Source organism: Hylobates moloch, unplaced genomic scaffold, assembly GCF_009828535.3.
Source record: "Hylobates moloch isolate HMO894 unplaced genomic scaffold, HMol_V3 SCAFFOLD_17, whole genome shotgun sequence".
Taxonomy (NCBI): Eukaryota; Metazoa; Chordata; class Mammalia; order Primates; family Hylobatidae; genus Hylobates; species Hylobates moloch.
In genome coordinates this window covers 82270408-82296363 of record NW_026652292.1, presented here as the reverse complement: position 1 = coordinate 82296363, position 25956 = coordinate 82270408, and the positions used below count along the sequence as shown (strand labels likewise).

Below are 25956 nucleotides of genomic sequence, written 5' to 3'. Positions count from 1 at the left end.
TACTCTTGCTGAGTCAGAAGGCGGCACTTCTGGCCAGGTCTCTGCCATGGTCCCCAGGAAGGATGGGGTGTGCCTCAGTTGTTTCCATTCATTAGAGGAGGGTAGGCCTTCCAGTGCAGGAAGGTCAGGGACCTAGGCAACCTGTGCCGGGCTCAGAGAGCTCTGCAGCTTGCCACTCTGAATCCTTAGTGATGGTGCAGATAGCGACCACTCCTCCGAGTGGGATTTTCTGCAGGGACTCAAACCAGCTCAGTGGTGGTCGAGACCTGCTCATGGATGGTGGGACTGGGGCTGGTTTACAGTTTGATACGTGTAGATAACTAAGCATTTGTGACTTTCGGACACACTGGAGAAAATGCAGTAAGAATTCTTTACTGAAACATCTAGGAACTTACTGAAATATGAAAAGGCAAATTTTATACAAATTACTTTTCCTTTTTCCTTTCTTTCTTGTCCAAGTTCAGGTTAAAATCTTAGAAAATTAAAGGAAAGGTCATTTACAGTTCCAAAGAAGAATATTAAACATTTTTCACTGAAGTTGAGATTTTTGCTTTAAAGAGCTTTTAATGAGTTTTTCTGTTATCATAATTTTGGTCCAGTTATTCACTTGAGTTGTTGCTTATACTATTGTCAGGTACAATAGAGAGAACTTGGAACCTGCTGAAATCTTGTCTGTTATTCCTGATCCTAAGTCATGTATATCGAAGGCTTTGATTTAGAGTCATGCATGAGGCCAGTGCAGCAGGGATCGAGGCTTGCCCATGAGTCAGGGGAGCTCAGTCTCCCTGGCCTGGGCAGTTGTTCTGACCTTGAGAAGACGTAGATGAAGCATTTTATCATCATTAGACTTAATTTTTAATTCTTTAGAATGTCAGAAGTTGATAGGTTGTTAAATACATTTATATAATACATTAAATATATGAAATTAATACACCTTCCTACATTTTGAAGGTGATGCATAGATCCCATAGTGTGCATCATGTTCCTTATATGAAAACAATTAAATTACTGGGTCTTTTCCATTAAACTACTTTTGTATGGCTTAGATAAATCTTCCATTAGTGTTCATTTTTATAGAATTATGCTGTTAAAACTACTTTAGGTGAACAAATAAACTTGTCTATTATGTATTAATGCGACTGAACTACAGTAAATGTTTGTGATGTTTCCAATGCTGAATGCCTGTTAGCATACGAGGCAAAGTGTAGTGTTATAAAAAACACCCTGTTGACTGCTGGGCCTGATTCTGATATGAGTTAGGTGACCATGAGAATTGCTCTTTGAGGTCCACACTGACACACACCCATTTGGGTCACACCCCCTTTGCATGTTTGTATTTCCTCCCTTTCATCACATTTGTTTGAAATAAGGTACTTTCATAGGGTTGGTATTTCAGAACACTTTAGGTCATGTTGTAGTTTAAATTCTTCTTGAAAAAGGTATATGTGATAAATAAAAATTTTTATTGGAATAATCATTACATGGTACTACATCACCCTGAGGAAGAGAATAAATTAAAATTACACACTTGCATGACAAAGGCCTGTGAAGGAATTAATGTGATTTAAGTGTTTTGTAACTTCATTTTTTATTCCTTTAGTAGAGCAAATTCTTATTTTTTTCGCCTTCACTGGTAACAGCTTTTGTGGGAGCCCACACCAGTCAAGTTGGATTTGAACCCAGCTGCTCTGTACTGCACTTAGAATGATGTAATATTCCAGGATGCTGCTGCAGGTGGCGTATCATCGTACACACTCAGTGACATTTCTATCACAATCATTTTATGGAAGATGTGTGATAATCTGTTTTTACTGGTATTAATAAACACATACAATGAAGAAAACAGATAACAAATTTTAAGACCAAGGTAAGATAACTAATCAAGGCCATTTAATCAATCACATTCATCTCATAATAGAAACACGTTCATATTCCAGTGGTCAATGTAGATTTCAAGTTGAAAGGCAGACCCTTTAGTTGGGGGCTGTCCAGAGCTGCAGCAGGGCCTTGCACGGAAGGGGTGGCCCTGTTAGAGTTGCTTCTCCTCTAGTTTGTAACTTACTGGATTTTTGTGGAAAATATCAGCGTCGGTACCCTCAGAAACAAACTAACAGCACACGTTAGGAGGAGTCCTCATCAGCTGTTCTCATTGCCAATGAGATATATTCAGTATTGTAGATACTACACTAATTTCCAACATAAGAGGCAGGAAGAGTTTGATTCTATCCTTTTTTACTAAACAGTTTTATTATGACACTAGATACAGTAAATTTTTAGAAAAAAATACCATTTACAGTATTATTGTGAACCATTTAACCCTTTTGATCCAAGGCCCCGGACCAAGGGGATACTGTAATCAGGTTATTTACACCAACCGCTGCATCAGTTGCTTCTATAGAGCACCAGCCCTCATGTTTCATTGTCTTAATGTCGGGGAGCAGCCTGGTGTCCTGCCCCAGGTGTCCGCATTTTTGCATGGTGAGGAAAAGGCTTACTTACCTTCAGCTCATAAAAGCAGAAGGTATGCTATTCACAGTACCATGCGAGTAGCCCACAGTTCATTCCCAGCAGATTCTTTGGCTGTGTTTTATCTTTAATGAACGTTTCTGACTAATATTTTGTTGTAAACCATTAAGTAATGTAACGCATGTAAGATGCTTAGGGTGCCTGGCCAGGACTCCGTGGTTTCCTGTTGTGACAGTAATAATGGTTATAATAATAAAAATGATAAAATCGCCATCATTCTATTTTTATCCAAAAGTATAAATTTTGCTTTGGCATGAAAAGTGGTCCTCTTGACTGCATTATGCATGCGAGGATGAAATAAACCTAGAAGTGCAGAACACTGGATTTGTGTGTGTGGCGCTTTAGGGTGCTGGACTGTATGGCTGAGGGCTGGTTGGGTTGCTCTATTGGCTCTGCTCAAATGTTGCAGGATACATAGCCCCAAAGATGGTCTAGGAGCAATCTAAGCTGTGTTACTCCAAAGGACGTGAAAAAGCTCAGGAGTAAAATTAAAATTCTCAAAATCACGAAATTTAAAGATGGGAAAAAAAAGATGGTATAAAAATGGCTCTGGTTCAGTAAGCAGTCACCCAAAGACTCTACCCTGAAAGGCTTTTGATGAAAATGAAGGGATTTCATTTGAAATTACAGCATGATGAATTTTGCGTGGGTGGCCAGCCAGCTAGCCCATAACTGATAGATGCATTAGAAGTCAGCCAGCGCACAGGTGCTCCCTCTATATTATGGAGAAAGCGAAACCCTGCAAATGACCAAATGGTGTCCAAAGAGCAGCATGACATCGGCATCAGCTGACTACCCAGGGGCACATGGGGTAACGTGGACAGGAATGACAGTGTTTCTCAGCGGGGGGCGGGGGGGTGGGGGGTGGCGGTGACATTGTTCCCTGGGGACATTGGGAAGGTGGGCAGGGGCAGGTGAACTCAGCACTCTGCAGTGAGAGGGACAGTCCCATGTGTGGCAGCATTGTTCCACTTCAGATGCCAGGAGTGGACTCATCATAGAGGAGCAGAGTTTTCTGAGAGGACCATCTCCTGGTTTCCTGAAGGAGGTGGGTGGAAAGGGCTCTTGTTTGAAAGAACTTAGGGAGGAAGGACCATTGGCTTGCCAAGAGTACAGAAATTCATTATGTTGCTAATTTAACGTGGAATTCCTTCATTTCATAAGAACCTCAAAATAATGGTGATACATTCTAGCCTTAAGACATTTGAATTGCTGGTTGTTGAGATGAATTTTGTTTGTCATACATGGAACCATTTTAGTCCCATTTGACTCGCTTCAGACCATCTTCCACACACTGTGTCTGTGCCTGGCGAGGGGAGGTGGCTCTCTAGTGTAAAACTTGAGGCATTCACAAGAGGTGAAAACTTGTCAGAATATATAAAAGCTTAGATTGTAGCTGTTCTAAAAACGTAAGTACTCCATTGTAATAGAGTGGCATCTTCAGGTAGTGCACGCATTGGCAATAGAGGTCCTGAATTGTTTTTCTGAGACTGATCTGAGAGCCATTGGGCCATCAAGCCTTTATATATCTGCTTCTAAAATTGCCCCACCTGCTCTAGATGGATCTGTGGCCTTTCCTCAGTGTTCATTCAAAAATTAAATGTCTTTTTTCAGTCATACTGACTCCAGGTGTAGTTACATCTCAGTGCTGTCTTGAGTATACATTTTATCTCTTATACCTGTATCTCCCAACCAGAAACAGCTCCAGTGTTTTTAAGAGAATGTTTCTTAAAACCAGTAGGAAACTTAAGCGAGGTTTCATGACACACAACCTTTCATGTCGTGAAAGGCAGAGGGTGACTGTGTGATGTGCAGAGTCCTCGGACAGGAGTCCGGGGCTCCTCTGTCCCACTGCTGCTTCTTGAGTGGGTGGAGTGGTGCTTAGAGGATCTCCGAGAGGTCCCCGCAGCTCTAGGGAGATCTGACTTTGCGTTTTTTGTTTCATTACTTCACACAGAAGCCTAGGTAGATTTAAAATGGGGTGCTCAGGGACTGGGGAACAAGATGGGGGTGGGGTGGGGAGATGGGCATTTGGAGAGTTTCATGTAGCTGGAGACGTTAAGAGCTGAGCACACCACAGGAAAGGAGGGAGGATGCTGTGCGAGAGCCATGCTGTCAGGAGCAAGCTTGCTGCTCCTGTGCTGCCCTGGCCCTGGCCTTGCTTGCCCACGGTTTGTGCCCAGAGGTGTGTGTGAGGCTGCCAGAACAAGTGCTGAGTCTGTCACAGAGATGTTTAAAAAAGAAAACGAAGATTATAAATTAGCATCTAGTTCCAAAACCAAAAAAAGTGCCTGTGGATATAGATAAAATTAAGATGATAAGAAAGTGCTCCTGAGAAGGCTCTTGCCAGAAGCCTGATGTGAGTGGGTGGCACCTGTGGTGGCAGGGCTGCAAGCTGGGCTTCTGTCCTCCTCTGTGTCCCGGCATGGAAGCCAGTATAAGCATTTCCAAATGAGGGAAAAGTCCTTGGGTCCTTGGCTCGTTTGATCCAGTTGAGTTGAAAGGGTTGCCTTGGCGGCAGAGGCTCCTCTGATGGCTGTGACATCAGTCACTGCGTCTGGGCCTGAGATGTGCCTGGAGGGCTGTAAAGTCACGGATTCCCCTCGCTGGAGAGGCTCCTGTCTGATAGCGGTAGATGAAAAATAAGGTTGTTACGACTTTGGCAACCTTGCTTCATTTCTTTTTCATTTGACTTATAACACACTTCTCTAACATCTAGCCCTTTTAAATTTTTAATTGATTTCAAAGGTTCATCTGGCCAGGTAGACTTTTGTATACAGACCAGGTGAGAGCCCTTTTGACTTAGTGTGAAAATATAACATTTTATGCTTTTAAAATCAATAGATTGATCACTTTAGTTTAAAAAAAAAATCTATAAACAGTAATTGCTGAGGTTTGTGGTTTATCTTTGAGATTGTAAAGCTAAATTACAGTCTTTTGCCAGAGAAACTGAGGTAACTGTCATTAGAAAGGTTTCTCAAAATACTCGCAAAGCTGTTATTGGCTTCTTAACTTCCAAAATTTGGGGGGTCTTGCATTTATTTATTTATTTATTTATTTATTATTTATTTATTTAGAGACAGAGTCTCACTCTGTCGCCTAGGCTGGAGTGCAGTAAGTGGCACAATCTCGGCTCACTGCAACCTCCGCCTTCTTGGTTCCAGCAATTCTTCTGCCTCAGCCTCCCGAGTAGCTGGGGCTACAGGCGGCCGCCACCACACCTGGCTTTTTTTTTTTTGTATTTTTAGTAGAGACAGGGTTTCACCATATTTGCCAGGCTGGTCTTGAACTCCTGACCTCGTGATCCACTCGCCTCACCCTCCAAAAATGCTGGGATTACAGGCGTAAGTCACCGCACCTGGCGGGTCTTGCTTATTTTAAAAGAAATATTCTGACTCATATTTTAGGACTTTTTGTCAACGAAATTGGTTTTGATCCCTTTGGATACCATTTTTATTGTTTTACCTAGAATGTTAGAAATTACCACTAATTTACCTGGCAGTGATGTCAAATTGACTGTAATTAGCAGGTAGAAAATTATTTGTATTATATTCATCTGATTCCTGTACTGGATGAGCAAGGGGCATGCTTCCTATGGGACATTCTCACAGCAGGGTGTCTCTCCAACAGCCCGACAGTCCTAGTCTTTTTGGTTGGATACCTTTGAGCTCCATGGTTACGTGTTAGGTCCACATTTATGTTTTTTTTTCTAGCCTACCTGTAGTTGTTGGCCTTTTTGCATATGACTCTCGGGTAATATTTTGATGCATGCTGACCATCCAGGCATATAGTATTTTCAAGAAATGACTGAGGTAGGGGTGGGGGTCCTGGTCTGGCTGATGGGGGATTTGCTCAGCACTGTGCCAGTGGAAGCAGGTGTATTGTGGGCAGTTTTGTCATTGTCCTCAAGTCCTTCACAGACAGTGCACGGCCTGTTGCCTGCAGTCGGCCAGACCAGGCTCCTCCCCAGCACACTCCCTGTGGGATGGCCACTGCTCAGGACACAGTGGGACAAAGTTGGGTTGATAGGATATTTTCGATTCATTTTACCTTTGACAAGGGCAGGCCTTGAATTGGGAGCAGCAGCCACCTGGCCTCACTCTGGCCACAGGTGACACTTGGTCCTTGCTGCCACCTGCTTGGGGCTATGTGGCTACGGCTACACAAAAGCCTGTGCAGGTTAGAAGATGACTGTGGCATGCAGTGGTGCTCTGTGAATGGAGGCTTCCTCTGTTCTCAGAGACTCACCCCCAGCCCTGACCCTAGAATTTAGGGATAGCCAGGAAGTTTCTAGTTTGTGTAACCTAGAAGGGTCATTTTAATAAAAATTGTTATGAACTATAGTATTTTAGATGATGAGTGACTTATTTTAATTCCACTTTAACATTTTACTCTGCTGTTAACTTAGAAGACCTGTTTGAGATTAGTCTTGATTTCACACTCATTTAATCTGCTGAGCACAGGGCTGTTGTCATTTGTAAACACTGTGGAGGTACTTCTCGCCATCAACTTCCTTCTTTACAAAACCATCACTTCAACATGAAAATTATGTCAGTTTATAGAAATATTTATTGTTCAAGGTCTGTAATTGTATTTCAAAAACGATGTCGTATTCAAGTTGTGAAGGGATTTGTTTTGTCAAAAAATTAAAAACTCAATGTGTATGACGCCACTCTGAAGAATAGGGGAGCGCTTTGCAGTCACAGAAGGTGGCATCTGACTGCGGCTCATACAGGTCACCCTGAAGGGCCACGTGCTTTTAGCAGTTGGCTGGAACGTGTTCACTAGGCTCCGTTATGTTTGATAATATCATCTTGAAAAGTCCCTGTAATAGATCAAGGAGACTGCATTCCCTGCCCTGAAGGAATGTATTTCTAAGGCAAATAGGCAACTTGGTACTATCTTATTCTGAGTAGAGAGTGGAGAAAGAATTTTCAGACTGAAGAAAACTTTGAAAAGTCAGGAGCTAAGCTGCTCGGAGCTCAGTGCCGCAGCATGGCTGTGGTGGACGCGGGAAGCAACGGGAAAGTTCTTGACAGAGTCTGTGTCTGCTCAGTCCCTGCACTTTTCCTTTCCAAATGCATCCCGTTGGATATGGAATAGATCGTAGATGTTGTAGACTGAGATTTGGGACTGTGTTGGGACCATACAGGTGAATGTGCCACCTCCACACATGGCTTCTCCGAGTGAGTCACGTCACCTGGTGCGTGGAGGTGGAGCCTGCGGCTGGAGTAAGGCTCGCTGTGGGACGCCCTCGTACTTTGCTCTCCTTGCGGGTGGTTGCCGAGCCAAGAGCATTGGATCCTCCCCGACTGTGGCTAGTTGTCTGTCCAGTGGCTGGGAGGGGGTGTGGTGGGAAAAAGTCGGAATCTCTGCAATCTGTGTCATGGACTGTACTATTGTAAGGTCTGTATTCTGTATGTGGGTCCCAGACCCTGGTCAGGAAATGAGCCTCATGTGTGTCGTTAACATTTATATATTTCCATTCAAAATATGTATTCAGTGTTTATTTCCTCAAAACAGACTTTGTTAATGTAGGAAATCTCTCCAAGTGGAAACGTGCTAACTTTTTCTGTAAATCTGAAATAAAAGGTGCTGTTCCTTCCTCTGACCCAGGACTGCTTTGTGTTTTCTGTCTTTCTCTCCATGCATTTTTTTTTCTCATTTTTAAAGCTTTTTAAGTTTGTTCCACCACGTTAAGGGAAGAGCATGGGTTGGTGGATAGCGCTGGGGCTCTCTCCCGAGCCATGCAGAAGGCCCCTTTCTCTGGGCCTTGGTTCCCCCGTCAGATGGGTCAGCTTGGGCGACTGTGTGGGTGACTGTCTGAGTGGGGCCCCAGACAGTGTGGCCACTGCTTCCCCATGCCCTGTGCTCCCCTGGCGCCCCCCTCCAGTCTCATCTCAGAAGTGCTCAGGTCCCCACTGAGTCCATATCTGATGGGCTTGTTAAATTTGAGGTTTGAACTCAGAGCACGTCAAGTGGCCCTTTGTGAGTGTTAAAGAGCAGGATGTGAGCTACAGCTCCTGCAGGGCCCTCCTGGCAGCCTCACAGTGACAGAGCCTTAAAATGTGCACTGCTCTGATTAGTGTTCATGATGCTAGTCCATCTTCCTGGAAAAGGTGAGGAAATCAAGATTAAGAGGCTGCGTTTTCTTTAGACTTTGTGCTGTCAGGAGATGTATCTAGTGAGAAGAGAAGAGTGGCTCACATCTGTCACCACCCACAGTCACCAGTCAGAGCCGACGGAAGCCCTTGGAAAAAGCCCACTCTGGCTGGGCGCGGTGGCTCATGCCTGTAATCCTAGCACTTCGGGAGGCCAAGACAGGTGGATCACGAGGTCATGAGTTCAATACCAGCCTGGCCAACATGGTGAAACCCCATCTCTACTAAAAATACAAAAAAATTAGTCAGGCCTGTTGGCAGGTGCCTGTAATCCCAGCTACTCAGGAGGCTGAGGCAGGAGAATCGCTTGAACCCAGGAGGCAGAGGTTGCAGTGAGCTGAGGTTGTACCACTGCACTCCAGCCTGGGCGACAAGAGCAAGACTCCGTCTCGAGGAAAAAAAAAAAAAAAGCCCACTCTAACACTACTCTGAAGTCAGCAAACACTTCTGTGTTTGTTTTTAATTTGTTTTTCTTTCACTGCTCCCTGTAATGTCAGCTAAATGTGGAAAAGCTCACTGATAAGGTCACAGGATTGGTCAGAGTCCCTGGTGGGTTTGGCTTTTATTTTTTAATATGGCCCAATTCCAATTTCTGACTTTGTGTTCATTGGCAAACAGCAAGCCGATAACATAATTACTTGTTTTTGTGATGAATGAGGTGTACAGGAAATGTAGTTTATGCTTTTGCTCTGTTTCATCTCCAGAATTCAGTGTTCAACACTTACTTACCTAACATCAAATAAAAACCAAATTTTTTAAACACTTGATTTGACAGACAAGAAGATTCTCTATTATTCATTTAAATATTTGTTGATGTTGCTTGTCAGGTGAGGGTGAAATGCTGTGTACATGAGGGTGAGGCTGTATTCAGCCTGGTCTTCAGTGATTTCTATTAAATGAAGGGGAGAGAGAGGCAGAAGAGATACAACCTGTGAGCCATTCCACTCGCTCAGGGATTCCATGCCTTTATCCCAGGCCTTTTACCTAAATGTGAATCAAGTAGGTAGATTTTACCTTGCCTTTGCCCACCTCAGTTCTCTGGTGGGGAGAACAAGTGAACTGTGAAATATCAGGACAAATAGGCAATGGGAGGAAGAAGAGAAACCGAACGGTCAGCCTGTGGTGTGAGTCCGGAAGACTCTCCTGACTCTGCACCCCCACATAGGCACATACTTCTGAAAGGATGCGTGGTCTCCGCCCCGGCGGCAGCTGGACAGCACGGTCACCTGATGAGGCTGACACTTACTTCATCCATGGTTCCTTTACACATTCGTTTGGTGTTAGCATGTTTCTCCCACCTTAGAGTAGTAGAACCTGAACAGACTAGGTAAGAAGGGCCAAGATTCTTGTTCCCAAAGCCTGTCTTAGTTCACCTACTAGAGCAAATTGGATGTTCATAACACTTCCTTCATTTTAAGGAATATGCCTCTTATATGCATATATATGCTAAATACTAGGTAGAATAAAGTCCATTTTTGAATTTTCTACATAGCCTAATTGACGGGTTGTATTATCACAAAAACCAGTTGATGATGGTTCTACTGTGAAATCACTGATGGTACAGGACCAGTGTTGGAAAGACTGGAGGGTGGTGGGGCTGGGCAGGACGAGCCTGCCTGCAGGGCATGGCCACCCCACTGTGTTCTGCGACTAGTGAACTGTCATCCGCCTCCTTCATCTCTAGGTCTCGGACAGCCTGGGAGACGAGCCCTCGGAGTCCCCATATGAAAGTGCAGACGAAACACAAACTGAAGTGTCTGTCTCATCCAAAAAGTCTGAGCGAGGAGTGACTGCCAAAAAGGAGTATGTGTGCCAGGTGAGGAGAAGGCAGCATCCGCTGTGCTCATGCTGATGTCTGACTGGGGCCCCGGTACGCAGAGCGAATTTGTAGTGTCTTTTCTCTTCCCACCAGACCCCTTCCCCAATCTCACCATCACTCACTGATCTCTGTTTTGAAGGGGTCAGACTGACTCTCAGTGGACTCCTGGGATTAAGTTACCTCCATTAACATCCATAATTCACATGTAGGATGAGATTTGTATACACATCATGTAATACACACACACACACACACACACACACACACACACACACACACACACACATACATAAAGTTCCTGTTGGAAAAGGTGAGGTGCTAGGTCTGTTTTAGCTTCACTGATGACATGCACACTGGACAGGCCACCTACATTCTGTGCTTCAGTCCCACCCCATCCGTCAGCTGGAGATGGCATGGGAGCTTCCATGCCAGGCAGTCGATGCATGGGAAGTGTGAATACTGCCTGCAGTCAGCGTGGCACCTGCCATTTGGATTAGGGTGCCTTTGATTTCTATTGATTTTCAAATCTGATTTGAAATATGTTGGATGTATCCTTCAGGGTTGTGATCCTGTTACTTCCTTTGCCATTGCCGAGGACTGGCCCCTTTCTGTAACAGTCATCTGGTTTTAATCTGATACTGTATTTGTACGTTCTGTTTGGGCCAGACGTTTGCCCATGCATGTTATTGTATATCCTTGAGTAGCAAAATTGGATATTCTGCCACTGGAGACAGAAGCAGACGGCTTCCCTTGTGGTAAGAGGTGCAGAAGGGACTGCCGGGCGCTGCTTACCCGCCTGCTCTGCCCCTGCAGCTGTGTGAGAAGCCGGGCAGCCTCCTGCTCTGTGAAGGACCCTGCTGCGGAGCTTTCCACCTCACCTGCCTTGGGCTTTCCCGGAGGCCAGAAGGGAGGTTCACCTGCAGCGAGTGTGCCTCAGGCAAGTTCCCACGGGTGGGCAGCTCTGCAGCTTGGCCAGCCACCTGCTCCTGCAACCCCCTGCACAAAGTCCTGCCCTGAGGTGCCTGCAGAGGACAAGCTCCCTCCCCACCCCCACCGCCTGGCCCTTTCTGGAGCTTGTAGCCCACGCCTGGCAGGTGTACCCACCTCTCAGTAGCTGCAGGGTTTGCTCTGATTTCAGTCGTATGTGCCCCCTTGGTACCTTTCCATCAGGTGGCGGGCAGGGTGGCGGGATGATAGGTCATGGGCTTTTCATCCCATGGGCTGGCCTGAGCCTGTGCTGTGTGTGAGGCGGCCACCACAGGTCACTGCCGCTCAGACAGTGCAGCATTAAGGGTACAGGTAACCTGGTTGGTCACCGAACACTGAAGTCCATAGGAACATGGAGTTCTTTATGAAGACACAGTGTTACCTGGAGCCTCAGTTTCAACAGAAAGAACAGCTCCAGGCTTGTCCTGGGTTGTCAGTGCTGTTGTTCTGCCTCCGTATTACTGCATCAGGTGTCGTCCGGCACAGTCTGGGGTCTGTGAGTTTGATGAGAGGACACCTGCATAGCCGTGGCCCTTCCTGCCTACTCACCGGGCCCAAGGAGTCTCCTAGCTCATGTCAGAAAACTTCTGGGTCAGGAAGACACCTGGAGAGTCTCCCAGGCCATGGCCCTTCCTGCCTGCTCACCGGGCCCAAGGAGTCTCCTAGCTCACGTCAGAACACTTCCTGGGTCAGGAAGACACCTGGAGAGTCTCCCAGGCCATGGCAGTCCCACAGCAGCACCTCACTTCTGGGAGTGTCTGTCTGCCTGCCCAGAATCAGAAGTGACTGCTCCACCACTGGCCAGCTGCTCTCAAGGAGGAAAGGCCTCTTTTCATAGGAGCCCCTTCCTTCAAGCTTCTTGCCAGTTAGACTGGGCCTCCCCAGCCAGGCTGCCTAGTAAGATTCTACTGTATTTCAGGTGAAGCTGGAGCTCAGATCGCAGCAAGGTAATCCTTGATGGCTGGATCTTTTTGCTGGAGAATGCTTGGACTAGTGAGCAAGGTTGGAAACAGGGCCAGGTGCTTTAGCAGCGTGGCTGCCTCTGAAGAGGAGTCGCTTGATTTTAGTGGCTCAGAACTGCAATTTAATTCTTGTTCTTTGCACCTCTCTCTCCACCCCTTCTTTAACTTTTTGTTAGGGATTCACTCATGTTTCGTGTGTAAAGAGAGCAAGACAGATGTTAAGCGCTGTGTGGTAACTCAGTGTGGAAAATTTTACCATGAGGCTTGTGTGAAAAAATACCCTCTGACTGTATTTGAGAGCCGAGGTTTCCGCTGCCCCCTCCACAGCTGTGTGAGCTGCCATGCCTCCAACCCTTCAAACCCAAGGCCGTCGAAAGGTACAGGTGCACCTGCGCAGCCTTGCTGTGGGGTCAGATGCAGGCCGGACGCAGGCCCATGGGCGCTTGGGAAGGTGGACTGTTGGGATTGTCACCAAAGAGCATTAATTATCTTGAGTGACTAACTGGACATCGGCTGGGTTGGGTTTTCTTTGACAAAGGACCTGTCTCCCTTTTCCTTCTTTCCATCCTAAATATCACCCTGAAGATGCTTAACTATAGGAGAGGGGCAACCTTTGGACCATTTTGATAGATTTTGTTTATCCTGGCTTTTTTTTTCTTTATAGAGTCTTGCTCTGTTACCCAGGCTGGAGTGCAGTGCGGTCACAGCTCACTGCATCCTTGACCTCCTGGGCTCAAGCTGTCCTCCCGCCTCAGCCTCCTGAGTAGCTGGAACTACAGGCACATGCCACCACACCTGGCTGATTTTTGTAATTTTTTTTTTTTTTTTTTTTTTGAGAAAAAAAATCTCCCTCTGTTGCCTAGGCTGGAGTGCAGTGGCACGATCTCAGCTCACTGCAACCTCCGCCTCCCAGGTTCAAGCGATCCTCCTGCCTCATCCCTCCAGTAGCTAGGATTACAGGCACGCGCCACCATACCTACCTAATTTTTGTATTTTTAGTAGAGGCGGGGTTTCATCATATTGATCCGGCTGGTCTTGAACTCCTGACCTCAGGTGATCCACCCGCCTCAGCCTCCCGAAGTGCTGGGATTACAGGCATGAGCCACCACACCTTGCAAATTTTTGTATTTTTTTGTAGAGATGAGGTTTCACCATGTTGCCCAGGCTGGTCTTGAACTATTAGGCCACTGCTCTGACCTCTTTTCTTTTTTTTGAGACAGGGTCTCCTTCTGTTGCTCAAGCTAGAATGCAGTGGTGTGATCATGGCTCACTGTAGCCTTGACCTCCCAGGCTCAGGTGATCCTCCCACCTAAGCCTCTCAAGTAGCTGGGACCACGGGTGTGGACCACGATGCCTGGCTAATTTTGTTTATTTTTTTGTAGAGACGAGGTCTCACTGTTGTGTTGCCCAAGCTGGTCTTGAACTCTTGGGTTCAAAGAATCCTCCCACCTGAGCCTCCCAAAGCGTTGGGATCACAGGCATGAGCCCCACGCCCAGCCTGTTTGCTCTGGTTTTAATGGCCCGTTATATGTAAGAAAACATCTTTAAATCAAATTACATTTGGATTATCTTAATGTTAGGTGTGTGGGATGAGGGTGGCAGGTTGTCTGTACTTCTTGACACCAGTGGTTCTTTTATCGGGCAATTTTGTCCTCCAGGGGACATTTGGCAATGTCTGGGGATATTTTGGGGATGTGCTCCTGGCATCTAGTGAGTAGAGGCCAGGGATGCTGCTCAACACTGCACAATGCCCAGGACGGCTGCCCACGTGCCCCAGATGCCTGCAGCGCCCAGGCTGAGAAACGCAGCATTTTAGATGTGTGACCATTTTCTCAAACATTGTTTTGAAGCACCTTTGCTCTGAAAGCTTTTTTTAAATCAAATACCTCCATTTCATTTTAGCATTAACTTTTCAAATTCATGGAGGCTGAGTCATTATTAGTTGTTCTTTTCACTATGACTGGAGTCAATGTTTGGGGTCCTTAGGGTGTGTTTCTTTGCCTTCAGGTAAAATGATGCGGTGTGTCCGCTGCCCCGTTGCCTATCACAGCGGGGATGCTTGTCTGGCAGCAGGATGCTCAGTGATCGCCTCCAACGGCATCATCTGCACTGCCCACTTCACTGCTCGGAAGGGGAAGCGACACCACGCCCACGTCAACGTGAGCTGGTGCTTCGTGTGCTCCAAAGGTGAGGGGCCTGGGAGCGTCTGCGGCACACGCCTCTCACACTCCCAGGAGCCGCGTATCAAGGCAGGCTCATTCCTTGTCTGCGCTGTGTTCATTGATGTTGACAGTGTTCTGTGCGTCTTCACATTCATAGTATATCACAGTAGCTCTAAATTAATTGTAATCATTTCGCAAACATACAGAAAATTATTTGTGGTGAAAATGACATTTGCTCCTGTGCTAATGTACAGATCGCTGTTTTAAAACTGATGTTTATAAGTTAAGGCTGTAATAAGTGTACATTGTGAAGCACTGAATCTGGGCTGAGCCATAGCAGAATGGCTAAGCCTGGCCGCCTCACCCTCCTCTTGCAGGGGGGAGCCTTCTGTGCTGTGAGTCCTGCCCAGCGGCCTTCCACCCTGACTGCCTGAACATCGAGATGCCTGACGGCAGCTGGTTCTGCAATGACTGCAGGGCTGGGAAGAAGCTGCACTTCCAAGATATCATTTGGGTGAAACTTGGGAACTACAGGTGTGAGACATAGAATCGTATGCTTTTATTTCTTTTCTGTTCACATGTGTTCGCTTTACAGTACTTAAAGTATTGAAATTATTATCGCTCTCTCTGAGGAGTCTGTGAATCCTGTTTTTAATATTTATAATAGATGGTGGCCGGCAGAAGTTTGCCATCCCAAAAATGTTCCCCCAAATATTCAGAAAATGAAGCACGAGATTGGAGAATTCCCTGTGTTTTTCTTTGGGTCTAAAGATTATTACTGGACGCATCAGGCACGAGTGTTCCCGTACATGGAGGGGGACCGGGGCAGCCGCTACCAGGGGGTCAGAGGGATCGGAAGAGTCTTCAAAAACGGTACGGAGATTTTCAGATAGAGAGTGGGACAGCACTCTCGTGCATTTTCTTACCCCTCATTTCTGTTTTTTTAAAACTTCATCTTTATAGAAAATACTGGACTAAGCATTCAATCTGTATTTTTAAATTAGGAAAATGTTTGCAGTCTGGTTTATTTGTTGAGCATAGAGTAAGATACACTGATAACTTTTGTAACATTCGTTTGTGTGATTAATTTCATTAAAATTCTGTAAACCTGTTATTCAGAAATTATTTTTAGTACTGATTTACAGAAATGTTCCATGGCTTGCCTGTATGTAAAATGCAGATCTGAAGGAAGGGTCCTGTTTGGACCTTGTGCAGCGGGCTCTTGGGGGCTCGCTTTACCTTTCAGTGCATGAGGAATCAGGGGTGGTCAAGCAGACAAGGTGCTTGGCCTCTGATTCCCCAGCTGGGGGTGGGAGGCAGGAGCAACGATGTGGCATGGCCGGCTGATGACCCACGTTTGAGGGAGGCAGGATAGGGATGTGACCCTTCACTGGAGGAACTGGTATTTATGATAGGTCAACAGAGAATGAGGCCAGTAGGGAAAACCCGAGGTGTGTGCATGTGGCTCGTTCAGGGAGAAGCACATGCTGTGTTGCAGCCGGGTCAGTGCTCGCTCCTGTGTGGCTGCAGGCGGGGACCCGCGTATTTAAAGCTCTGCTAGCTCCATGCTGCCAAAAGCTTTGCAGGCTGCATTGAGTGGTAGGAGTGCATGGTGGGCACTCAGAGATCTCATAAAGAATGGGTAGGTATTGAAAGATTTTAAAAAATTATTAAGAGGGCGAGACAAAATTGAGAGGTGGCCTGATGTGTTTGGTGCGACTGTCGGTGACGTCTCCTAACTGTGGATGCAGGTGTCCTGTAGAGCCAGACCCCTTTGTGGCTGACTTGCGGCTGCAAAAACAGGGCAGACCACAGGACACGTCTAGTGTTGACATGGGGCTGGCCTCCTTCTCGGGACGGATTATAGGGGTTTGTGTTTCCTTTGTTCTTGCTTGAGCCTATGGTTCATCTCTCAGAACCCCTTTCGCTTCGAGAGGAGCTCAGCTGCATGTGTTTTTTTGTTTGTTTGTTTTTTTTGTTTTTTTTTTTGAGACGGAGTCTTGCTCTGTTGCCCAGGCTGAGTGCAATGGTGTGGTCTCGGCTCACTGCAACCTCCAACTCCTGGGTTCATGCAATTCTCCTGCCTCAGTCTCCCAAGTAGCTGGGACCACAGGCACCTACCATCATGCCTGGCTAATTTTTTTTTTTTTTTTTTAAGAGAACGGGGTTTCAGTATGTTGGCCAGGCTGGTCTTGAACTCCTGACCTCAGGTGATCCACCTGCCTCGGCCTCCCAAAGTGCTGTGATTACAGGCGTGAGCCACCGTACCCGGCCTCAGGTGCATTTTTATTTTCTGTCTGAGAACAGCAAGTCCCAGGCTTTGACCCTGGTGCTTTGTCCTTAGGCCATAGTGGAGGACAGGGAACTCCTGACAGAACTCTGCCCTGGGCCTGCCTTGTAGAGAGGTGATGGCTGTTCTCTGAGCACTCCTCTGCCTCACACACTTGGCCGCATTTAAAAATACCTGCCCACTGACAGTTGTTCATAGACTCTAGTTTTATGGGAACCAGAAACTATACTTAACATTGAAAGTTTAGAGTGAACTATAAAAATAGGGAGCTTGAAAGGTAGTTACCTTTATTTACTAAAATCTTTACTCCTATTTCATTGACTTTTTAGCACTGCAAGAAGCTGAAGCTCGTTTTCGTGAAATTAAGCTTCAGAGGGAAGCCCGAGAAACACAGGAGAGCGAGCGCAAGCCCCCACCATACAAGCACATCAAGGTGGCGTGCGGGAGCTGCGTGCGCGCGTGGAGGGAGTCTTCCCCGAGGGCCGTGAGAGGTTCTCAGGCACACCCAGGCTATGGCTGGGGAGAGGACTGTCACCAGCCAGGATCTGTGCTGCCTGGCATGGATGGCCACACAAGAGACCATGAACAAATGGCATGGGGGGATCTGCATGGGGGTTCTTGGATCCGCCTTGGAGCGTGAGGCTTGGCTTGGTAGCTTAGAGAAGGGTTGGGGTGACAGTCCTGACCGGGCTGCTTGGAGCATGAGGAGCTGAGGGATGAGCCTCCCACCTGCACCAGGCTGTCGCCAAGTGCTGGGAGTCAGTCACGTGGGGCCAGGGCTCGGCGACTGAGCCCCAAACGCGTAGATCTCTACATCAGAGACCAGGGTGGCAGGGTGGGGGGCGGTGGGGGGGCTTGCCAGTTTTGTGTTTATTCCAGTGAGCTTGAGAGCCCCAGCAGGAGAGCAGGAGGAAGTGCAGCCAGGGCAGGGCTCTGTGAGAGCTCCAGGGCCCTCAGGGCTGCCTGCTCGTAGCTGGTGCGGCTTGGGCCCCATCCCCAGGAGCCTTGTGGCGGTTCCTGATGAGTGTTTGTGATGAGTGCGCTGGAGGTCAGGTGCTCTGCCTTTGCTTGTAAAATGTGGGCTGCAGTCAATATCTTTGTGTGTAAAGAAAGTGCTCTGTATTCATCTTTATATAATATTTTCTTTGGGATGGATTCCCAGAAACAGAATCACAGGGTCAGAGAGCATGAAATGTTTAGATTCTTGGGGAATATTCCCAGATTGTTCTCCAAAGTGTACAGTTTGTCACACCACAGCTGTGAAAAGGGTGTCATTCGCCACCTCTTCCCTAAGATTATGCATTTCTACCCCAGCTGATTTTCAGCTGTCTCTACTGCTGTATTATTTGGTTGCTTGTCTTTCACTAATAATAAACCACAAGGTCATGAGAGCAGAGGCTGTGCCATCCTGCCCAGCACTGCTCCCCCTGGGGTGGACTCTCATGTGGCTCGCTGCTAGTGCTTGGTAAAGGAAGAGTCAGAGAGATGGGTCGGGAAGCTGCTCAGAAGAGCTCTTACCCAGTGTTTGCTGGACACTCTGCAGTGTACTAAGCAGTAAACATGCGTTTTCTCTCTTCATCTTACAATGGCCTGGCTGGATATGTGTCAGCTCTTGTTCATCAATGAGGTGCACAGACACTAAGATAAAATAATGTGAGAGGGTGTTGGGTTGCCCTGCCTGCCTCCTGTGCTAAGAAGGCAGAGGAGAGCTCCTCTGGGATCTGGGGAGGGCCGTTCTGAGGAGTGTGTCCTAGCCGGGCCTCTGAAGCTTTCTAAAAGGCCACCTGGAGTCTGGGTAAGGCAAGGCAGTGGTGGGTGTGCCAGGGTATCCAGAAGGCTCTCACGTGTGGACCAAGACAGCTTGCTCCTTCCCTGCAGGTGAATAAGCCTTACGGGAAAGTCCAGATCTACACAGCGGATATTTCAGAAATCCCTAAGTGCAACTGCAAGCCCACAGATGAGAATCCTTGTGGCTTTGATTCGGAGTGTCTGAATAGGATGCTGATGTTTGAGTGCCACCCGCAGGTGTGTCCCGCGGGCGAGTTCTGCCAGAACCAGTGCTTCACCAAGCGCCAGTACCCAGAGACCAAGATCATCAAGACAGATGGCAAAGGGTGGGGCCTGGTCGCCAAGAGGGACATCAGAAAGGTATGTGTCATTATCCCCTCCCCTGGTTTTGAGAAATTATAGTTCACTGGGTAATTAGACTTAGATTTGCTTGTGGTGGTTTTGTATTCATGTGAGAATGGTATTTTTTGGAAAAAAATGTTTTTTTTGTTTTTGTTTTGAGACAGGGTCTCACTCTGTCATCTAGGCCGGAGGGCAGTGGCATGATTGTAGTTCACTGCAGCCTCAGAATCCTGGGCTCAGGCCATCCTCCCACCTCAGCTTCCCAAGCAGCTGGGACTACAGGCATGTATGACCATGCCCTAATTTTATTTTTTTTGGAGATGGGGTCTTGCTATGTTGCCCAGGCTCATTTCGAACTCCTGGTCCCAAACCATCCTCCTGCCTAGGCCTCCCAAAGCACTGAGATTTTAGGCAAGAGCCTCTGTGCCTGACCTGAAATATTTTTTTGAATTGAATTATTACAATTGAATATTTTAAAACGTTACATGAAAGATATCTGCTAAAACTCATACATTCCCTTAAAGCATGCCTTATGTCAGAATTCTGATGGTTATTTTTATGAAATGGAAGATTTGTGAAGTGACCCGCTTTCCTCTGGGCTAGCAGCCAGGTGCCTGGGAGGACTCACCAGCAGGCGTAAGGAGATTGCTCTTGTGAGGAGTGGTCCTGGCACAGTCTAGGACCAAGTCGTTGGTAGACACCAGGACCGTTGACCTCCTGCCTCTGCTCCCAGACTGTGTCCTAAGGACATCCAGGGACTAACAGACATGTAGAATTGCTGACCCTGATGTGTTTTGGCATGACCCAGGTCCATACCAGGGCTGACCCAGCACAGAGAGTTCGTAAGCCTGGTGCCAGTTCCAGCAACAGCACAAAAGGTTGCTTAGAAACACCTCCCCAGCACCCTTGTTCCTCCCCTGCCTGACTGCTGATTCACCCAGACTCTTGCTTTATATCCTCTCAGATACTTTGTAGCCATTTTCTCTGTTGTGGGGAATCACCGTGTAAAGTGGGTTACTGAGACAAGGTTGTGTAGGAAGCAAGGGTTGGCAGGTTGCCACTTCATGAATACCTAATACATTTTTCATTGGCAACCTTTACATACAGATATGTCTGAGATCCTTTGAATTTAATTTATGGAGACTTTGTACACACCCTCCACGGAGGTATGCTGATGTGTGCGGTGCTCGTTCTAAGTGACCATGATGGGGAGTCTTGAGCCCCAACACTGAGGATTGGTCAGCACGCTTTTTGTCATGGCCACATGCTTGTGATTTCCAGGGAGAATTTGTTAACGAGTACGTTGGGGAGCTGATCGACGAGGAGGAGTGCATGGCAAGAATCAAGCACGCACACGAGAATGACATCACCCACTTCTACATGCTCACTATAGACAAGGTAATGCGGAAGGTTACTCCACTGTGAGCTTCTGCAGTGTGCTGGACCTGGAGCCCTGATGGTCACCTGTAGAACTGGACTCTGCCCTGTGGCAGCACCAGCATTTGTCTCCTTAGCTGCTTATTTTCAAACATCTGCACGTTTTCTTCTGAGGTGCAGCGTGTCTTTCAGCTGCGCCAGAGGGCTAGAGCTAACCACCTGTCAGCACCCAGGCACCCTGAGGCTCTGTGTGTCCGGGTGTGCATGCAGAGCGTTCCAAGCAGCCTTAGTACAGGCAGGGAAGTAGACAGGACACAGATGAGGAAGTCTCAGCATCTTCGTTTGTTTTTAAAAAGTGATTGTATTTTATTTTTTAATTTTCAGTGCTCTTTGGATAAGGTCTCAGCATCTTCTCTGTTGTGTAGCAGAATCGTTTTTGGTTGGTTGTTGCTTGTATGAAGCCCATATTTCTAAGCATTTTGGAACCTAGGTGCTAGAGGGATCAATGTTCTCAGGAAAAGGAGGATAGGATGATTTGTGTAAAAGTGGGCGTGGATAAAAGACAGTGCATCTGGAGTGTTCAGCCTGAACCTGACAGGTGTTGCTGGGCTCTTCCAGGGCGCCTCCTTCAATGGCCACAGCCCCGTGGGGGTGCGTGTCATCCCTTCCCTCACACGGCAGGGTTTGGCTTCTGGGTGACTTCAGCTGGGGAAGTGTGGCCTCCTTAGTGCCTGAGTGGTCTTTGAAAGGAAGGGAGATAGAATACATTTTTCTGCCTCTTGTTGCCCTTAAGCTCGTCCTCTAGCAGAAAAGTCCGGCTATTTTTAAAAGAGTAGATTAATAGCAGTGCATGAAAACCAGATAGAAAATGATCACAGATAAAAAATGTTGAACAATTCATGGAAGATTATGTGATGAGACCTAGAGAGAAAGGGCTGCTATGGAAATAAGAATGGTTCCAGGAACCTTGTCATGTGGTCCCTGGGGAAGCTATATCCCCTACCCCTGCAGTAGTGGGGCAGCGGTGGCCAGTGGAGCCTGCTCCGGGTGAGCACTGGTCTGTGTCAATCACAGGTCGTGGGGCTTAGACCTTTCAAGGAAGTCAGTGTCCCGAAGGACAAAAGAATCCTGGGTTAAAAGAGACTAAAGAAGTACCCAGAGGAGGTGTGTGCTTCTTGATCAGAGCCTGAATCTGGGATGAGGAGCTATAAAGTATGCTTTTGGGGGCAGTGGGAACAATTTTAATTTGGACAAGAGGCTGTTCTTCATGCTAAATTTCATAGGCGTGGAAAGTGTTGTGGCTGCGCAAAAGAATGCCTTGTGATGTGTTTAGGGTCAGATGTCAGATACTGGTAACTTACTTTCAAAGGATCGGGAAAAAATTTGTGTGTGTATACATATATCGATAAATAGAAAAAGCAAATGTGGTAAAACGTTAATACTGAATGAGTGAAGGGTATACTGATGTTCGTTACAGTATTCTTCCATGTTTTTCTTAGGTTTGAAATTTTTTTACTCCTAGGTTTTGTTATTGTTTTTCTTTTTTGAAACAGGGTCTCGCTCTGTCACCCAGGCTGGAGTGCAGTAGCGCAGTCATAGTTCACTGCAGCCTCGATCTCCTGGGCCTAAGCAATCCTCTCACCTTAGCCTCCTAAGTATCTGGGACTACAGGCACATGCCACCACACCTGGAATTGTCTTGAAATAGCCCTAGAGCTTGAGAGGTGGATAGCACTTCCTCCCACATGCTCTGTCAGGGTGCACCACCCAGGGGATGAGCTAGCAGCACATTCCTCTCAGGGCCCTGTCAACACAGGTCTTCCCTAGGAGGTGGGCTCTGGCATACCCTATGACATTGGAACAGGGATTCTGAAGTGCAAAATGAACAGAAAAACAAGAATAAACAACTAGAGAGAACAAGCCCCAGTGACTCTTCAGCAACACCCACATAGGATGACAGATAAGGGGTCTGAGCTTGCTAAGTAAACAGGAAAGCTTTGCAATGCTGGAGCAAAAAGGCAAGATGGAAAGCAGGTCCATAAGGGCAAGAGTGGGTTTGTACACAGTGCCTCTAGGACCATGGCGTGTAGAGCAGGCAGGAGCTTGTGTTTTAACCCTCATGTGGGGACCAGTGGTAAGTCTTGCTCAAAGGCTTGGTGGCCAACTGGAGTTGAGTACCCTGTGTAGACCCCTGGGAGGGTTTTAGCCGTAGGGAAGGGACTAATAAACTTGCCCCAAGAGGCAGCAAATATGCTTCTCTGTTGTATCTGGGGAGGAGGGCAGGGAGGTTATTTGTTAGACATCGAAGCCCTAGGCCTGTGCCTTATGTTTTGGAGTCTAAATGTAAACTACTTATGTGTTGTAAGAAATGCCAAGTGGATACTCCGGTTTGCTTTTTGATTAGTAAACAAGAAATGCCAGGTTGAGCATTTAACCCACAAGGTGGTTCCTGACGTGGTAATTCACCTGAGGTACCTGACTGAGGCAAAGATAAAGCCTACGACACATGAGAGACATTTAAGCAATTCATACCTCATATATTTGCTATGAAAACAAAAAATAAGCTGGGCACAGTGGCCTATGCCTGTAATCCCAGCACTGTGGAAGGCCGAGGTGGGAGGGTCACTTGAAGCCAGGAGTTTGAGACCAGCCTGGGTAACATAGACCCTCATCTCTACAAAAAAGAAAAAAAATTAGCCGCGCCTGTGATTCCAGCTACTCAGGAGGCTGAGGCGGGAGGACTGCTTGAGCCCAGGAGTTCAAGACTGCTGTAAACTATGATCATGTCACTGTACTCCAGCCTGGGGGACAGAATGAGAACCCGGTTTCTAAACAAAACAAAAATGTGAAAAGGAGCTCTACTGAAATGTTTACAAAGCACAATAGAAGGTGACCCTCGTGAGCAGACCTCTCTAAGGGAAGGCTTTGCTTTTAGTGAGAACCTGAGGTGACAAGACTACATTGAAAGGAGAATGCAAACTAAGTGTATTAGAAATGGTTAAAGCCATGAATAGAGCTTTAGACGCCACAAGAAAAGAATGAGATATGGAGGGTAAATCAGACAAATATGAACAAACAACAGTGGAGGTTAAAATAGAGTCATTGAGAGGATCCTGGGATAATGGCAGAGCAGGAAGCTGTCTCCCCACCCAGACCACAGTTGCACCAGAAGGACCTGTCTGATGTAACCATTTTGGAACTCTGGAAGCTACTGAAGGCTTGCAACTTCCAGGGGAGGCTTGGATGGCAAATTGGGGTTAATTCTGGTTTCAGCTCTTGGCACAGCAGCGGCTACCCATGTCCCACAGACAGCCATGCACGTGTTCTTGGAGCACCTTGCACACAGCTTGAGGGATTCAGGGTGAGCAAGAAGGATCCTTTTCTCCAAATAGTGGGTATCTGTGCTCAGGATCCCTGATTGCTGCTTCTGATCACAGAGGTGCAGACAAAGAGGTGGGCTGCCGTTGTTATCACACCTCCCTCAGTTGTTACAAGCCCCTCCCCCTCTAGCTGAAGCATCTTCAAGAGTATTTAAAGGGCCAGCACCAATTGCCCCCCTCTTTCATTTTTCTCTTTTTCCCCTTTTGGGAGCCAGACATTAAAAGACCAGGACATTCAAAAACAACTATGGGGAAAATAAGAAAATTTAGAAAATTAGAAAGTGACTGTGCATGCTCAGGGAAAGGTACAGGCTCAAAAAAGATCTGGAAAGACCTTAAATTTACATCTTGGGTTGATTCTCTGCACAGAAACAGCCTGCAACAATCAAAAGAACAATAAATAAAAATAACAAAAACAGCAAACCTAGGGCAAGGGGAAGAAGAATCTAATTTCTAGAGTTACCACATTATTAGACTTACATGTCCAGTGTTCAGCAAAAAAAAAAAAAAAGAGGCCTACAAAGAGACAGGAAAATATGGCCATTTAAAGGGAAAACAAAATCAGCAGAAACTATCCCTAAAAGGCCAGATGACAGATCTACTAGACAGAGACTCTAAAACATCTGCCTTCTTTAAAGATGCCGAGAAAACTAAAGGAAAACCTGCAGAAAGTCAAGAAAATCATGTATGAACAAAATGGCAGTATCAATGAAGAGATAGAAAACCTATAAAGAGAAACAAACAAAAAAAGGAATTGTTGGCCGGGTGCGGTGGCTCACGCTTGTAATCCCAGCACTTTGGGAGGCCGATGTGGGCGGATCACGAGGTCAGGAGATCGAGACCACGGTGAAACCCCGTCTCTACTAAAAATACCAAAAATTATCTGGGCGTGGTGGCGGGTGCCTGTAGTCCCAGCTACTTGGAGAGGCTGAGGCAGGAGAATGGCGTGAACCCGGGAGGTGGAGCTTGCAGTGAGCCGAGCTTGCGCCACTGCACTGCAGCCTGGGCAACAGAGTGAGACTCTGTCTCAAAAAAAAAAAAAAAAAAGGAATTGTTGAGCCTGAGAAACAGAAAAGAAGATTGAAGAAAAGTGAATGGAGCATAAGGGGCATGTGGGCTACCACCAAGCAGACCAATATGTCTATTGTGGGAGTCCCAGATGGTGAAGAGAGAAAGAGGCAGAGACAACTTTGAAAAAATAATGGCTGAAAACTTCCCAGGTTTGATGAAACACACAAATATAAACATCTAAAGAAGCTCAATAAACTCCAGATGATTAAACTTTCGAAAACCAGACAAAGAATCTTGAAAACAGCAAGAGGAAAGCTACTCATTACATACAAGGTGTATTAGTCTATTTTTACACTGCTATAGATATACTACCCAAGACTGGGTAATTTATAAAGGAAAGAGGTTTAATTGATGACTCACAGTTCCACATAACAGGGGAGGCCTCAGGAAACTTACAATCATGGTGAAGGTGAAGGGTACCTTTGCACATGGTGGCAGGAGAGAGAAGTGTGTGAGAGCCCAGGAAAAACTACCATTTATAAAACCATCAGATCTTGAGAGAACTCACTCATTGTCATGAGATGGCATGGAGGAAACCGTCCCATAATCCAGTCACTTCCCACCAGGTTCCTCCCTTAACACCTGAGGATTACAATTGAAGATGCGATTTGGGTGGGGACACAAAGCTAAACCATATCACAAGGGATTCGCAATGAGATTATCAGCAAATTTCTCATCAGGAATTTTGAAGGCCTACAGGCAGTGGGCCAATGTATTCAAAGTGCTAAAAGAAAAAAAATGTTAACCAAGACTCTTGTATGCAGTAAAACTGTCTTTCAAAGATAAGGGTGAAATTAAGACATTCCCAGATAAACAAAAGCTGAAGAAGTTTTTTAGCACTAGACCTGCCTTGCAAGTAATGGTCAAGAGAGGTAATGAAGAGAAGTCTTGTAGGTTGAAATGAAAGGATACTATACAGTAACTACAAGTTGTATGAAGAAGAAAGATCTCAAAGTAAATACATGGTCAGTATAAAAGTTTGTATTGTTGTAACAGTGGTTTATAACTCCATTTGTTTGTTTGTTGTCTACATGATTTAAGAGACGTACATTTAGGGCTGGGCGTGGTGGCTCACACCTGTAATCCCAGCCC

At 46.5% G+C, this 25956-nt stretch overlaps 1 protein-coding gene across 4 annotated transcripts in view; it reads left to right on the top strand.

Moving 5' to 3' along the window:
* Positions 1–25956, top strand: part of NSD2 (nuclear receptor binding SET domain protein 2) — a 97220-nt gene that overhangs the window by 57868 nt on the left and 13396 nt on the right. For 2 of the 4 annotated variants that reach the window (XM_032135759.2, XM_032135761.2), the window contains 9 exons: positions 10372–10503; positions 11320–11443; positions 12632–12832; positions 14463–14642; positions 14995–15151; positions 15285–15490; positions 17237–17340; positions 18786–19055; positions 20319–20435. In XM_032135759.2, the coding sequence (XP_031991650.1) occupies positions 10372–10503; positions 11320–11443; positions 12632–12832; positions 14463–14642; positions 14995–15151; positions 15285–15490; positions 17237–17340; positions 18786–19055; positions 20319–20435 (1491 nt within the window). Of the gene's footprint in view, positions 1–1640; positions 8942–10371; positions 10504–11319; positions 11444–12631; positions 12833–14462; positions 14643–14994; positions 15152–15284; positions 15491–17236; positions 17341–18785; positions 19056–20318; positions 20436–25956 lie in introns of those variants that run through there. The other 2 variants (XR_009210494.1, XM_032135763.2) reach the window with 2 other exon arrangements.